The sequence below is a fragment of the Oncorhynchus masou genome, unplaced genomic scaffold (genome assembly GCF_036934945.1).
Source record: "Oncorhynchus masou masou isolate Uvic2021 unplaced genomic scaffold, UVic_Omas_1.1 unplaced_scaffold_439, whole genome shotgun sequence".
Classification (NCBI taxonomy): Eukaryota; Metazoa; Chordata; class Actinopteri; order Salmoniformes; family Salmonidae; genus Oncorhynchus; species Oncorhynchus masou.
Genome location: NW_027010781.1, coordinates 543,610 through 560,824, shown reverse-complemented (window position 1 = coordinate 560,824; position 17,215 = coordinate 543,610). Strand labels below are relative to the sequence as shown.

Below are 17,215 nucleotides of genomic sequence, written 5' to 3'. Positions count from 1 at the left end.
GCATGGAGCAGCTAGTCTGCATGGAGCAGCCAGATCTGCCAGTCAGCCAGACTCTTCCAGATCTGCCAGTCAGCCAGACTCTTCCAGTCAGCCAGACTCTTCCAGTCAGCCAGACTCTTCCAGTCAGCCAGACTCTTCCAGATCTGCCAGTCAACCAGACTCTTCCAGATCTGCCAGTCAGCCAGACTCTTCCAGATCTGCCAGTCAACCAGACTCTTCCAGATCTGCCAGTCAACCAGACTCTTCCAGATCTGCCAGTCAACCAGACTCTTCCAGATCTGCCAGTCAACCAGACTCTTCCAGATCTGCCAGTCAGCCAGACTCTTCCAGATCTGCCAGTCAGCCAGACTCTTCCAGATCTGCCAGTCAACCAGACCCTTCCAGATCTGCCAATCAACCAGACTCTTCCAGATCTGCTAGTCAGCCAGGATCCGCCAGTAAACCAGGATCTGCCAGATCCGCCAGTCAGCCAGGATCCGCCAGTCAGCCAGGATCTGCCAGATCTGCTAGTCAGCCAGGATCCTCCAGTCAGCCAGGATCTGCCAGATCCGCCAGTCAGCCAGGATCCGCCAGTCGGCCAGGATCCGCCAGTCAGCCAGGATCCGCCAGTCAGCCAGGATCCGCCAGTCAGCCAGGATCCGCCAATCAGCCTGGATCTGCCGGATTCAACTGCCTGGCTGGGCTTCATCTCGGTACTGGGCTTCATCTCGGTACTGGGCTTTTTCTCGGTACTGGGCTTCATCTCAGTCCCGAGCTGCCCCTCAGTCCCGAGCTGCCCCTCAGTCCCGAGCTGTCCCTCAGTCCCGAGCTGTCCCTCAGTCCCGAGCTGCCTCAGTCCCGAGCTGCCCCTCAGTCACGAGCTGCTCCTCTATTATGTAGGGTACTGGGTGAGGACTATTCGGCCATGGTCGGCGGTTAGGGTGGATTATCCATGGACGCGAAGGGGAGGAACAATGACAATTATGAAGTGGGGTCCACGTCCGTAGCCGGAACCGCCACCATGGACAGACGCCCACCCGGACCCTCCCTATGGTTTTGAGGTGCGTTCAGGAGTCCGCACCTTAGGGGGGGGGGGTTCTGTCACGCCTTGGTCTTAGTATTTTGTGTTTTAGTTTATTAGTTAGTCAGACCAGGGTGTGACATGGGGTTATTATGTATTGTGTTTTCGTATTGGGGTTTGTAGTGTCTGGGATTGTAGCTGATTAGGGGTGTGTGTGTGTTTAATAGGTTGGCTGCCTGAGGCGGTTCTCAATCAGAGTCAGGTGATTCTCGTTGGGAACCGTATTTAGGTAGCCTGGTTTCGCTTTACATTTCGTGGGTGATTGTTCCTGTCTCTGTGTAGTGTGCACCAGTCAGGCTGTAATAGGTTTCACGTTCTGTTTGTTATTTTTGTATTTATTAGTTATTCGTGTATAGTTCGTTCGTTTGACTTCACTAAATAAACATGAGTAACTTACACGCTGCATTTCGGTCCGACTCTCTTTCAACTAAAGAAGAACGCCGTTACAAAAACCATTGGTATTAACGTAGAACAGCTGAGTGCATCGTTAAATCTCTGAGCTGTTTCCCAAAACCATTGGTATTAATATAGAACAGCTGAGTGCATCGTTAAATCTCTGAGCTGTTTCCCAATACCATTGGTATTAACGTAGAACAGCTGAGTGCATCGTTAAATCTCCGAGCCGAGCTGTTGCCCATAATCATTGGTATTTACCTAGAACAGCTGAGTGCATCGTTAAATCTCTGGGCTGTTGCCCAAAACCATTGATATTAACGTAGAACAGCTGAGTGCATCGTTAAATCTCTGGGCTGTTGCCCAAAATCATTGGTATTAACGTGGAACAACTGAGTGCATCGTTAAATCTCTGAGCTGTTTCCCAAAACCATTGGTATTAACGTAGAACAGCTGAGTGCATCGTTAAATCTCTGAGCTGTTTCCCAAAACCATTGTTATTAACGTAGAACAGCTGAGTGCATCGTTAAATCTCTGAGCTGTTGCCCAAAACCATTGGTATTAACGTAGACCAGCTGAGTGCATCGTTAGATGTTTATTCCCCCTCCCGCATCACTTTATACACAGAAGATCTCTGCTAAACACAGAATCACATGGTTTATCAGTCTCTCTGTGATGCTGATTACTTCAGAACAAAGTTGACTACAAATACATAGTTATAAATGTCTTTGCATTTGATAGAAACAAGCAACAAATAAAATTATGTTCAAATGAAAACCGAGATGACTGCATTAAAATTTAAACAGAAGGCAATAGGCCTATTTCAATCATATTGAAGTGTATTGTAACGGTTTTCGTAGATGGGAGAAGGTGTGGACCAAAGCGCAGTATGTTTTTATAACTGAACACTGAAATACAAAACAACAACGTGAAAAAACGAAACTGTCCCGTAAGTTGCAGAAAACACTAAACAGAAAATTAAACACCCACAACCAAAATAGGGAAAACAGGCTGCCTAAGTATGATTCTCAATCAGAGACAACAAACGACACCTGCCTCTGATTGAGAACCAGACCAGGCCATACACATAAATACTACATAGAAAAAAGAACATAGACTACCCACCCCAACTCACGCACTGACCAAACTAACACAAAGACATAATTATGGAACTAAGGTTAGAACGTGACTGTCACGCCCTGGCCGAAATATATTATGTTTATCTTCATTTATTTGGTCAGGCCAGGGTGTGACATGGGTCTGCAAGGAGCTGTCAGTCTGCAAGGAGCTGCCAGTCAACCAGACTCTTCCAGATCTGCCAGTCAACCAGACTCTTCCAGATCTGCCAGACAACCAGACTCTTCAAGATCTGCCAGTCAGCCAGACTCTTCCAGATCCGCCAGTCAGCTAGACTCTTCCAGATCTGCCAGTCAGCCAGACTCTTCCAGATCTGCCAGTCAGCCAGACTCTTCCAGATCTGTCAGTCAGCCAGACTCTTCCAGATCTGTCAGTCAGCCAGACTCTTCCAGATCTGCCAATCAGCCAGATTCTTCCAGATCCGCCAGTCAGCCAGGATCTGCCAGAGCCTTCCTCCTCTCCTGTGCTGCCGGATTCTCCTGCCTGTCCGGCGCTGCTGCTGGAGTCTCCCGCCTGTCCGGTGCTGCTGCCGGGATCTCCCGCCTGTCCGGCGCTGCTGCCGGGGTCTCCCGCCTGTCCGGCGCTGCTGCCGGGGTCTCCCGCCTGTCCGCCGCTGCTGCCGGAGTCTGAAGAGCCCCTCTGTCCCGAGCTGCCCCTCTGTCCCGAGCTGCCCCTCTGTCCCGAGCTGCAGCTGCCCCTCTGTCCCGAGATGCCCCTCTGTCCCGAGCTGCCCCTCTGTCCCGTGTTATTTAGTAGGGTTACCGTGGCTAGGAGGTCACGGAAGCGGACAAGGTGGGGGAGGACTACGGTGAAGTGGGGTCCACGTCCCGCGCCGGAGCCGCCACCATGGACAGACGCCCACCCGGACCCTCCCTATTGTTTTGATGTGCGTCCGGGAGTCCGCACTTTAGGGGGGGGTTCTGTCACACCCTGGCCGAAATATATTATGTTTATCTTCATTTATTTGGTCAGGCCAGGGTGTGACATGGGTTGTTGTGGTGTGTTTTTGTCTTGGGGTTTTGTGGGGTGTCTAGCTTAGTCTATGGCTGCCTGAGGCGGTTCTCAATCAGAGTCAGGTGATTATCGTTGTCTCTGATTGGGAACCATATTTAGGCAGCCATATTCTTTGAGTGTTTCGTGGGTGATTATTCCTGTCACTGTGTTTTGCACCAGATAGGGCTGTTTAGGTTTTCGCACGTTTGTTATTTTGTTAGTTTATTCGTGTATTGTCTCTCGTCTCTCGATTTCAATAAAATGAATCACAACAGAAAGCCGTGACAGTGACATACATTTTATGTTCAATTTATATATTCAATTTTTCTACTTGAAGACTACGGCCTGTAATTTGTCTCAATATATCTGATGAAGTGATGCCTAACGCTTTGCTGTGCCAAATCTGTGATTTAGTGCATTTTTATTGGTTAATTAGAATTAGAATAGAATAATAGATATAATAATAATAATAGAATAATTATTCATTAGAATACGGTGCCTCTATTTTTGCAGCCATAGGTGATAATATTTCTCTTGGGGCTGATCTGCAATCAGTATTGTACAATAATTCTAATGTTAAAGGAAAGATTTGAATGGAGAAAATGGATCTGAGATCAGCGCTCCCTTTCTTTCCATCCTATCAGTATTGATACATGATTCACCAGATGTGATACCTTGTAGTGCTGCTGATCCAGTTTCTACTGGTTTGACTGAGGATATGAACTCTGACCTGTTCACCAGACGTGATACCTTGTAGTGCTACTGATACAGTTTCTACTGGTCTGACTGAGGGATATGAACTCAGAATTCTGAAACCTTGTCCCAAACCTTTTGTTTCTCTCTCTCTCTCTCTCTCTCTCTCTCTCTCTCTCTCTCTCTCTCTCTCTCTCTCTCTCTCTCTCTCTCTCTCTCTCTCTCTCTCACCTGCTGTCTTGACCTCACACACAGGGAGGGAATGGAGTGTTTGTTTAATATTGTTTAAGGACTACGGAAATTGACACAAGGATGAGCCAATGGATTATGAAAACAACCAAAATAAATGGGAAAATGGGAGAGGAGAAATTACTAGAGACAGTGTTGTTTAACTCACTGACCAGGACCCATGAGTTCTTCTTACCTTTGTTCAGTAGAAAGGTATCCCAATCTAAACAGTATAGGTAGACTAATAGACCGGTCACTCTGCATGGACACACAGCTGGGAACAGGGGAGGCTGGTCTCTCCTGCTGGATTGGACTTCAACACAACAGAGACAGACATTACATATCTCATCTACTCTGAGCTCAGATGGGGAAACATAAAAAGAGTTTAATTCCAAAACGCTATATTTCCATTTTCAGAAATGTTGGTAAATTATCTAATTTTGTTTAAAGAAATTATTAAACAACTACAAGGTTTTATAAAGACTTCTAAATTTGGCAATTTAGACATAAAATGCACATTTGCTGTAAATTGCCTGCCGTGAGAAACTGGGTCAAATTAAATTCATCTTTAGATATCTAGGTGAGACAACCACATATCACAGTCTAATATACAGGATACCAACATTCCTGTTAAATAATGGATATATAGATATCTAGGTGAGACAACCACATATCACAGTCTAATATACAGGATACCAACATCCCTGTTAAATAATGGATATATAGATATCTAGGTGAGACAACCACATATCACAGTCTAATATACAGGATACCAACATTCCTGTTAAATAATGGATATATAGATATCTAGGTGAGACAACCACATATCACAGTCTAATATACAGGATACCAACATTCCTGTTAAATAATGGATATATAGATATCTAGGTGAGACAACCACATATCACAGTCTAATATACAGGATACCAACATTCCTGTTAAATAATGGATATATAGATATCTAGGTGAGACAACCACATATCACAGTCTAATATACAGGATACCAACATTCCTGTTAAATAATGGATATATAGATATCTAGGTGAGACAACCACATATCACAGTCTAATATACAGGATACCAACATTCCTGTTAAATAATGGATATATAGATATCTAGGTGAGACAACCACATATCACAGTCTAATATACAGGATACCAACATTAAATTCCAATGGATAAAAAGCCCTTTGCAAAAAAACACATTGTCATACACATCTAAAACATAGAACAGGTATATAGAATGTACCCATTAGCCATAATTTCTGATTAAAAAAACTATTTAGAATATACATTCTTAAAGAATATTGTCAGCTCACCTCTTAGTTTTGGTGTCATGTTCCCCAGAGAGACTAATTTTAGAGGCAGGGCCCCCCTCCTCTCTCTCCCCAAAGATACTAATTTTATAGTCAGGGCCCCCCTCTTCTCTCTCCCCAGAGAGAATCATTTTAGAGGCAGGACCCCCCTCCTCTCTCTCCTCAGAGACTCATTTTAGAGAACTGACCACTAAACAGAGAACCAGCATGTTGTGTTTGTTTAATATTGTTTAGGACTGTGAAAATGGACAAAAGGATTAGCCTATGGATTATGAAAACAACAACAACAACAAACTGGAAAATGGGAGAGGAGAAATGACTAGAGACAGTGTTGTTTAACTCACTGACCAGGACCCATGAGTTCTTCTTACCTTTGTTCAGTAGAAAAGTCTCCCTTTCTAAACAGTATAGGTAGACGCATAGACCGGTCACTCTTCATGGACACACAGCTGGGAACAGGGGAGGCTGGTCTCTCCTGCTTGATTGGACTTCAACAAAACAGAGACAAACATTACATCTCTCATCTACTCTGAGCTCAGATGGGGAAACATAAGAAGAGTTTCATTCCAAACACTTTATATCACTTTTCAGAAATGTTGGTCAATTATATTTTATTGTTAAAATAAATGATTAAACCACTACAAGGCTTTATAAAGGCTTCAAAAGGGGGTCATTTACACATAAATATACAGGATACCAACATTCCTGTTAAATAATGGATATATAGATTTCTAGGTGAGACAACCACATATCACTGTCTAATATACAGGATACCAACATTCCTGTTAAATAATGGATATATAGATATCTAGGTGAGACAACCACATATCACTGTCTAATATACAGGATACCAACATTCCTGTTAAATAATATATATTGTAATGACCTGACTAGATCATAAATGAACAATTGTCCAGACAGAGGCTTGAGTTTGCGAATTGACGGTTTATTAAACCAACTTTACACAGGCTACTGTTTGTGCAGTAGCCCACGCCAAAAAGATGACAGATAACCCACAAGCCAATCGTGACCTTCTCTTGGGAAGCCCAGACGTAAGAGAGAGAGAACAAAGGCTGAACCTGGTCTTAACTTCCAATGCTCCACCCCCCTGCCCAACCCCCCTCCACGCCACTCCGCCAACCACCAGGATGCCCGGCATCAGAACATTCCAGGCATTCCCGTGATTGGCAGATAGCAGGTTGATTGACATGTCGGACCCCGCGAACACCGGGTACTGGTCAGTACAACACAACCACCTCCTAGCCTAACACATAACACACAGCTGTCTGTGCGGGTCGCTACACAGCCCCCCCACCACAAAGTCCCTCGTCCCCGAGGGAACAAACAAAGTCTCTGAAGCGACCCGGAGGTCTCCTTTGCCTGCGTGGCCGTGATGGTCGCAGAGTGCCCCTCTGGGAACCAGGGGATGAAGGCAGGGATATGGGGGACAAGGAAGCGGGAACGGGTAATACAGTCCGTGGCTCTGGGGAACCACGCGGTGACACAGGGGGGGAGACAGGGGGAGTGGGCTGTCTGGAGCCTTGTCTGCGGCACCTGAGGGTGGGTGCCTGGAGAATGTCATTGCCAGAGAGGGGAATTGTGGGGGTTCCTGGGGTTTGGGGAAAAGAGGCCCCTCTGTATGGGGCTAACCTGTCCCGGTGCAGTGCCACCTTTCTCCCCCTGGGAGGAAGCTGCACCCGGTACACAACCTCCCCTACCCTCTCCAGGACACTGCAGGGTCCCACCCAGTGACTGTCCAACTTGGGGCATCTGCCTTTTTCCTTAGGCGGCTGTAGACCCAGACCAGCTCCCCAGCCACAAAGTGCCTTCCCCGGGTGTGCACGTCATAGTTCCTTTTCTGCCTCACACCTGCATTCACCAGCTGCTCTCTGGCGAAGGTGTGGGCTGTCTCCAGGCGGTCCTGGAGTCTCCGGGCATACTCCGGCCCCGGAGGAACATGAGGGCTATCCAGGGGCCGACCAAACGCCATCTCCGCAGGGGTGCGGATCTCTCCCCAGCATGAGGAGGGCAGGCGTGCAGGAGGTGGAGTCTTGGACAGCGGAGCGGCATGCCATGAAGACCATAGGCAGGTGCTTGTCCCAGTCACGCTGGTGTTTGGAAGAGACGATGGCCAGCTGCTGTCCAAGCGTTTTGTTGAAGCGCTCCACAAGGCCATCACTTTGAGGATGGAGAGGAGTAGTGCGGGTCTTGTGCATACCCAGCCTCTCACACATTGTGGCGAACACACGGGACTCAAAGTTTCTGCCTTGGTCGCTGTGGATGGACTCTGCAGCTCCAAACCTGCTGAACATCCCCGCTGTCAGGGCGTCGACGATGGTCTCTGCCTCCTGGCCAGGCAGAGCATGGGCCTCGGGCCATTTTGTGAAATAGTCCATGGCCGTGAGCACCCAGCGGTTTCCACTGTCTGTGGTGGGGAACGGCCCAACTACATCCACTCCCACCCTCTCCATGGGAGCCCCCACTGGGAACTGTTGGAGCTGAGCATGAGAGCGGCCTGGGGGGCCCTTTCTCGCTGTGCAGTTGTCACAGCGGCGACAAAAGTCCTCCACATCCCTCTTGTGCTGCCCCCAGTAGAAGCCCTGACGGAGACGGCGCAGTGTTTTTGTGACCCCAAAGTGTCCAGTCCCCACCCCCATGAGTACTCTGGAGCACAGCCTCCCGCAATGCTTTTGGGACCACCACCTGCCACCTCTCCTCTCCCGTAGCTGACTCCTTCCATGCCCGCTGTAGCACGCCATCAGCCAGCCGCAGTCTCTCAAACTTCGACCACAACCCTTGGTCGCGAGTGAGAGCGCTGTCACCTCTTCCCATGGTGGCCTCACCTGCGCCTCTACCCACTGTAGCACTGGCTGTAGGTCTGTGTCCCGTCCCTGCTGCTGCCGCCATTCAGCCACGTCGACAGTCTGCAGCTCGCAGCAGACAGGCCCGCCGCCCGACACACTGTGGCACAGACACCCTCCTCTGTCCGCAGCTCTCTACCGTCCCCTCTCCGTTCACAGTGGCGGCAGCCGTCTGCAGTACAGGGCCGACGGGACATGGCGTCGGCGTTGGAGTGGCGTGCCCCTGCCCTGTGCACCACCGTGAAGTCATACGGCTGAAGCTCCTCCAACCAGCGTGCCACCTGCCCCTCTGGCTCTCTGAAAGACATGAGCCACTGGAGAGCAGAGTGGTCAGTCCTTACAGTAAAGGGCAGACCACCCAGGTAGTACTTGAAGTGTTTGACGGAAGCCACAACAGCCAAGAGCTCCCGCCGGGTGACACAGCGGCGCTCATGTTTGTCAAATGTTTTGTTGAAGTACGCCACCACTCTCTCCCCCTCTGGCCCCACCTGGGCCAGCACCCCACCCATGCCCACATTGCTCGCGTCTGTGTCCAGGATAAAGGGCAAGGTGAGGTCAGGGGGCGAGCACGGGGCCCCGATCAGTGCACGTTTGAGGGTGTTGAATGCCTCCTCACACTCCACTGTCCAAGTGAAAGCCTTGTCCTTCGGCAGCAGGCGGTTCAGTGGAGCAGCAACGTTGAGAAGCCCCGTACAAACCTCCTGTAGTACGAGGCCAGGCCCAGGAAGCTCTTCAGCTGACGCTGGTCGGTGGGGTGGGCCAGTCTCTGACAGCCCCTACCTTGTCCTCCATGGTGCTGATCCCCTCCTTCCCCACTCGGTGGCCCAAGAAGGACACCTCTCTCCTCATGAAGTGGCACTTCTCGGGGTGGAGCTTCAGACCTGCGGCAGCCACCCTCTCCAGCACACGCCGTAGCGCCCCCAGGGCTGACTGGAAGGAGCTGCCATGGGCCAGGATGTCATCGAGGTTTACCAGACACTGCTGTCGGGGGATGCCATCCAGCACCCTGTCCATCAAACGCTCAAAAGTAGCTGGAGCGTTGCACAGGCCAAAGCACAGGACCTTGAACTGCCAGTGTCCTCTGTTAGTGGAGAACGCAGTTTTGGCTCTGGCCTCTGGGGAGAGGGGCACTTGCCAGTAGCCACTGCGGAGGTCTAGTGAGGAGAACCAGGAGGACCCCCTAACCAGGTCCAGCGACTCATCGATACGTGGTATGGGGTATGAGTCCTTCCTGGTTACCTCATTCAGCCGCCTGTAGTCCGCACAGAACCTCAGCTTGCCCCCCTTCTTCGGAACCATGACGACTGGCGGCGCCCAGGGGCTGTCTGAGGGCTCAATGAAGTCTGCCCGCTGCATCTCCAACACAGCCTTGTCTGCCGCCTCCTGGCGTGCCAGCGGGATACGGCGGGGACGCATCTTGATGGGTCGAGCATCACCTGTGTCGATCTCATGCTGCACCAGATGAGTCTGACCCACCTCTTCCTCACTCAACGTAAAGCTGTCTCTGAATTCAAACAGCAACTGCCACAACCGTTCCTGCTGCTCGGGGTCAAGACCAACACAGTTCCTCCCCCATATCTCCCTCACTGCAGACAGTGTCCTCTCCTCTCCCATCTGGGGTAGCTGGGCTGGGGGGTTGCGGCCCGGGCTCACAGAGGGCTGTGTCATGGAGGTAGCTGGGGGAATGTAACACACCGCCGTAGGTGACTTGGGGACTGGGGAAAAGTCACACACAGCTGTGGGGGAGGGGGCGCAGCCATGAGTCTCTGCTGCTTTAACTGTTGGAGTAAAGGGTTTGTTGGGTTGAGTGAATGTGACATTAGGGGGGGCCATGGTGACTTCCGTCCCCCCCTGGAAGCTCAATGTGCCCCTATTTAGGTCTAACTGGCAGCCTGTGCTCCTAAGAAAGTCCAACCCCAGGATACAAGGGTCCTGCACAGCCGCCACCCACACAGGATGACGCACAGTCCTGCCCCCTACTGTCAGAGTCATTATTCCCTTCCCTTTCATGGGTGCCAGCTCACCTGTGACTGTGCGGAGCTGCACAGTTGTAGGCTCACACTGAGTCCAACCTGGCACAATATCTGGCCTCACCAGGGTTACTGTGGACCCAGTGTCCACCAGGGCGGAGCAGGGCACCCACTCCACAGTGACAGGGACATGACAAAAGTCCCCAACACAGGTCCGGCCCACCACAACAACAGGCTCCATCCGCTTGCCCTCGTCTGCTTCTGGGGGAAGTGGAGCCTTGCTTCCCGTCTGTGCCGGTGGGCTCCTCCTGAAGATGATGGTGGTTGGGATAGAAAGCCAGGGGTCCGCACTACCCGGTCTATGCGGACCCCGAGCCGTTTCCCTGAGCTCTGGGGGACATGGGGCAATCTCGGCGCAGATGGCCTGGCTGGCCACAACCCCAGCAGACCCTGGGACCAGGGCTTGTGTTTCGTGCCGCCTGTAGCGACACAGCCCGAATGAGTTTTGTCATTTCGGCCACCCAAGCAGGCTTTTCCGGCTCCGGGCTGCTCTGCCCCCCAGCTCGCACAGAGGGTGTGTCTCCCTGCACCCCCACCAAAGCCCCAGCTGAAGCCCCAGCCCACACCAGCTCCCTCTCCAAAGCCATCTCCAAGGCTGTCTGCAATGACTCAGGATGAGCCAGCTGGGTCTGTATGCCACTTCTGACACCAATGTAATGACCTGACTAGATCATAAATGAACAATTGTCCAGACAGAGGCTTGAGTTTGCGAATTGACGGTTTATTAAACCAACTTTACACAGGCTACTGTTTGGGCCGTAGCCCACGCCAAAAAGATGACAGATAACTCACAAGCCAATCATGACCTTCTCTTGGGAAGCCCAGACGTAAGAGAGAGAGAACAAAGGCTGAACCTGGTCTTAACTTCCAATGCTCCACCCCCCTGCCCAACCCCCCTCCACGCCACTCCGCCAACCACCAGGATGCCCGGCATCAGAACATTCCAGGCATTCCCGTGATTGGCAGATAGCAGGTTGATTGACATGTCGGACCCCGCGAACACCGGGTACTGGTCAGTACAACACAACCACCTCCTAGCCTAACACATAACACACAGCTGTCTGTGCGGGTCGCTTCAATATATAGATATCTATTTGAGACAACCACATATCACAGTCTAATATACAGGATACCAACATTCCTGTTAAATAATGGATATATAGATATCTAGGTGAGACAACCACATATCACAGTCTAATATACAGGATACCAACATTCCTGTTAAATAATGGATATATAGATATCTAGATGAGACAACCACATATCACAGTCTAATATACAGGATACCAACATTCCTGTTAAATAATGGATATATAGATATCTAGGTGAGACAACCACATATCACAGTCTAATATACAGGATACCAACATTCCTGTTAAATAATGGATATATAGATATCTAGGTGAGACAACCACATATCACAGTCTAATATACAGGATACCAACATTCCTGTTAAATAATGGATATATAGATATCTAGGTGAGACAACCACATATCACAGTCTAATATACAGGATACCAACATCCCTGTTAAATAATGGATATATAGATATCTAGGTGAGACAACCACATATCACAGTCTAATATACAGGATACCAACATTCCATTCCAATGGATATAGATATCTAGGTGAGACAACCACATATCACAGTCTAATATACAGGACACCAACATTCCTGTTAAATAATGGATATATAGATATCTGGGTGGGACAACCACATATCACAGTCTAATATACAGGACACCAACATTCCATTCCAATGGATATACAAGAGAGAATAACGTAGACGGCACGGGCATGTCCAAATATGGGCCTCCGGTCAGGCCATCCTGTTCCTGTGGTCACGTGTTAGAGGGTGTGTGTTATTATATATCTACATGGCATCCTTTGAAGTAGTCATGCTGATTGATGTCTAGGGACCTGGTTGAACTGGGGAGGTTCTGTGTTTGAACTTTTGAAAGAGTATTGCCCCACACCCCCAGTTTTATTGCCCTTATGGTTGCTATCTAAAGAAGCAGGAATGTCCGAGGTATTGGCTGTGGCAGACGCATTATAAATAAAAGTCCAGAACAAGGCATGCGACCCCAGAACAGTAAACAAGATTTTAAAAATAAAGCACAGAATATTAAACATAAAAATATGTCTCCAAGGCCAATTCTCGGGTGCTCTGCAGCTCATGTCATGAACCCAATGACAAAAGCCCGGAGGATGTTTTGCGTGAGGTTCCAGAATGTTTTAAAGTAGTTTTTGGTACGAGTGAGGGACATATGTCTTACATATACCAACCTGAGGAATCTACGGTTAAGATATTCTCAGACAGTGGCCCCAAACCCCTTATCCAGCAGAACCCGGGAGTTTTTCTCCAGTGCTAAGGATGAGAGAATGGCTTAAGATAAGACTCGCTGTGTCAAATTGAACAGGCCCTGAGCGCTTCAAGTCTACCCGGATATGCGTTGGAAGAACTGGTCTGCGGGGGCGAAGTGATCAGTGCCCCACCCCGGGGGTTATACATTGATATCTCTAATCAGAGCCCGGTGCCCCACCCCGGGGTTAAACATTGATATCTCTAATCAGCGCCCGGTGCCCCCACCCCGGTTGTAGACAGAATGTCTCGACATCCTCCTGTTTGAATTCACCGCCTGTGTTCTCTAAACCAAATATACAGGGTGTTGCATACATGATATCTCCTAACAAAAATGCCACCACGGCTCTGTAAACCATTCCGTACTTTCGCTAGTTAGGGACAGAACGCGGAGCAAGTCTAGTGGAGCATATATTTTAACACTATGTTAGCACAACTTTAGCGCAAAACCCACAGCCCCGAATATTTAGCTGCCAGGACAGATTAAAAAAGAGATGTGAATAAGTGAATCTCTCCTAAGGGATATTTCTGAATGCTACTGGACATAAGTGATTGGGAAGCGATCAATTTTGCGTAAGGCCAAATAATCACATACCCAAGAATGTTTATATATTAAAAATTAAAAGTGTGCACTCTGAACGACTTCGTAAGACACCAGGCAGCAGTCCCAGGACAGAGTAGTAGTCATAGTAGTTCATATAGTCTGTGAAGCCCTCCTAATGGATATTTCTGGAGGTGAGTAAGTGAAAAATATATTTTAAGTTTTGTTTGAATATTCTCGTGATATTATTGTAATATTAAACACGAGTTATTTGTGTATTTCAGGCCAAATGCACATTCAAGTGTATATATTTCGTATATAACTGTTAATAATCTCTCATGTTTGTTAGGGGCCCTATCATTTACGCAGCTTTAAGATTTGGACTCGCTAAATTGTCTGGATATTATTGTAATATTAAACACGAGTTATTTGTGTTTTAAAACGGGGTACAACAATTTGTTTAGGTATGTATTTCAGGCCAAATGCCCATTTAAAACCTGTTAAGGCTATGCACAATTACTGCCCCCTGTGGAGGAATTGCGTGCCCATAGTAAACAGAAAATAAATCTGTCCAAAATTGCTAATATATGCATATAATAATTATTATTGAATAGAAAACACTCTAAAGCTTCTAAAACCATTCGAATTATGTCTGAATGTTACGCAGAACTCACAGGGCAGCCATTCTCCCAAACTCTCTCATCAGGAAAGTTGGCCCAACTTTGATGTCATCGCCCCCACCCTTCCCAACCAGCTACGGATCTGGGAACAGTTTCTAGGAGGGTCTTCGGCGGGATGTGTCCTTTCAATAGGGCGAGTAATGGAGAAAATCCCATGAGCTTTGACCTTTGGCAGCCAAAATACTAGGTGTCGCGATAAAATAGATGGCGTTCTGGCGCGAATGGTACACAGTCATGCCTTCGTTCCAGATTGCCTGAAAGGAGCTGCTTTTGTCCGGTCGACATCGCCAATTGTTTTGTACGTTAATAACATCCTAAAACTTGATTCTGCATTTTAGTTTGACCAGTTTAGTCGACATATAATATGTAATTTTGAAGTTTTGATGCGCAACTGTGCGGACCAGAAGTCATTTTGAGTGCATTTCAGCTGAAGCTGTTAGCATATGCTAATACAGAGACACACAACTTGAAACCAAACGATGTATTGGGTAAGTTTGACTCCTTCCACTACATTCTGATCGAAGACCATCAAAGGTCGGGAATATTTATGTTGTAATTTTGTATTTCTGTTGACTCCAACATAGCAGAGAAACATTGCTTACATCTGAGCGCCGCCTCAGATATTGCCTAGTGAACAAATTCTGTAATGCCAAAAATAAATGTAACACAGCGGTTGCATTAAGAAGCTGTGTATCTTTCTAACTATATGTAGAACATGTATATTTAGTCAAAGTTTATGATGTGTATTGCTGTTATCTGGCGTTATCTGGCGGAGCTATCTATAATTTCTCCGTACATTTCTGTAGCATTTTGAACATGGCTCAACGTAAACGGAGATTTATGGATATAAATTGCATTTTATTGAAAAAAACATAAATGTACTGGTAAATATGTCCTATTACTGTCATCTGATGAAGATTTTCAAAAGGTTAGTGAATTATTTTTCTTTAATCCTGCGTTTGTGATTGCATCTTTTGCTTGACAAAATGGCTACATATTGTATGTGTTTTGTGGTGGTTTGATATACATATGTGCTATGTTTTCACTCGTAAAACATTTTAGAAATCTGACTCGCTGGGTAGATGAACAAGGTGTTTATCTTTCATTTGAGCTATTGGACTTGTTAATGTGTGGAGGTTAAATATTTCTAAGAATATTTTTGCATTCTGTCGCCATCTTTGAGTTGAGCGTGGGGGGTGCCATTGGGAACCTGTAGCGTGTTGTCGATAAGTTAATGTGTATATATATCGTATAACTGTTAATATTATCTAACATTTGTTAGGGTCCCCATCATTTACACAGCTTTTAAGAGGTTTAACGGATCTGGAACACAATGAGTTAGACGGTGATTCTCAGTTTCAAAACCCCAGCAGCCAATCAGCCAATCAGCCAATCAGCCAATCGCCATCAGCATATTTTCGACGTAAGTCCAAATAATCACATACCCAAGAATATTTAGAAATTAAAAAACAAATATTGTGTACTATTTTAGCCAAGAAGGATAAAGGCTTTGTTATGGACAACTGACACAACGGGTGACTTGGATGCAATTCTCCCGTTCTGCACAAACGTTTTTCCAGCGCGAACAGAGAATTTAAACGTCCAGACAACTCCCCCGGAAACCTCAACCCACTCGCTACACATTCCATGCCCCAACAACCAACGCACAACTGTGGCCCAAGTGCATTGCTCTGAATCAACACCTCCAGAAAATTGCTACTGTGCAGGGAACTTGAGGCTTCACGATCTGGCTCCATGGACACGGTGTGAGACCATTATACATTTGTTATTAGTTATACGTCTTTTATTAGTTAGACCTCTTTTGAGAGAATATGTTAAAACAAGGTCAAATAATGTTTTATTTCAGACTCAATGAGACACGCCTGGCAGAATCGGGAACGTTTGATGAAAAAGTCTAGAGCCTCGGTATCCACGATTAGTCAGAACAGCCAGCGCCAAAAAAGAAAGAGGGTATTTTAACTATATATTGTTAATATATAGTATTATACCTGAAATGTATTTGACATTTTATGTATCTAACATATTTTTATATTTAATAACCTATTTTGTATGTATTATTTTCTTTCAGACTCCTTTCAGACGGCACAGAAGGCCACATACATCAGCTGGGATTCAGGCTCCGGCTCTCACGGAACATTCCCAATGAAACAATCAAAGCGGAGGATATCCCTGTTTTTAATGACACTTCAGAGGTTGACGACCAGTTATTCTGTGATGCGGCTAACTCCTTCTTGACCCCGACAATTTATGGCGTCAACATCACGATCTGAAATAGGAACAAGCAAGGTTTTTCACATTCTTTTCCAGGGCTTTGAAATCGAGGACTGTTTTGCTATACAAACGACTGGGGATTTTAATTGGAGAGACAGTACCGACACGACCAGTTATTCTGTGATGCGGCCAACCTTCTTGACCCCGACAATTCTACGGCGTCAACATCCGGATCTGAAATAGAACAAGCAAGGTTTTTCACAGTCTTTTCCAGGGCTTTGAAATCGAGGAACATTTTGCTATACAAACGACTGGGGGTTTTACTTGAGAGACAGTACCGAGACGATATGTTATTCTGGCATAGAACAATTCCACGCATGTTAAACAGCAAACCGATTAAAAAAAGCAAATACAGGCGCTAAAATCATATATGTAACACGGATCATTCCAGAAATACCCAAAAACGCACATCCTTAATTATCCAAATGGCAGAACTACAGGAACAAGGTGAGACAGTTGAAAGCCTCTTAGCACAGATACCGCCAGAACTCCTAGAAATTATTAAACGTATGAACGAGTCAGGGACACGCGATGAAAACCTGTTATCACAGATTCCCGAAGCCCTCATAACCCTAATTAATCGGATGAACGAGAGCCAGACATTTCGGCACCCGCTACACCAACAGCGAC

The 17,215-nt window shown here is 47.2% G+C and overlaps 1 protein-coding gene across 1 annotated transcript in view; it reads right to left on the bottom strand.

Moving 5' to 3' along the window:
- LOC135535058 (NLR family CARD domain-containing protein 3-like) overlaps positions 1-17,215 on the bottom strand; it is a gene marked incomplete at its 3' end in the record, with an annotated part of 66,985 nt that overhangs the window by 19,651 nt on the left and 30,119 nt on the right. Inside the window, exons 2-3 of the mRNA XM_064961792.1 lie at positions 6,191-6,307; positions 4,701-4,817 (exon numbers count right to left, since the gene is read on the bottom strand). Coding sequence (XP_064817864.1) covers positions 4,701-4,817; positions 6,191-6,307 — 234 coding nt within the window. The remainder of the gene's footprint in view (positions 1-4,700; positions 4,818-6,190; positions 6,308-17,215) is intronic.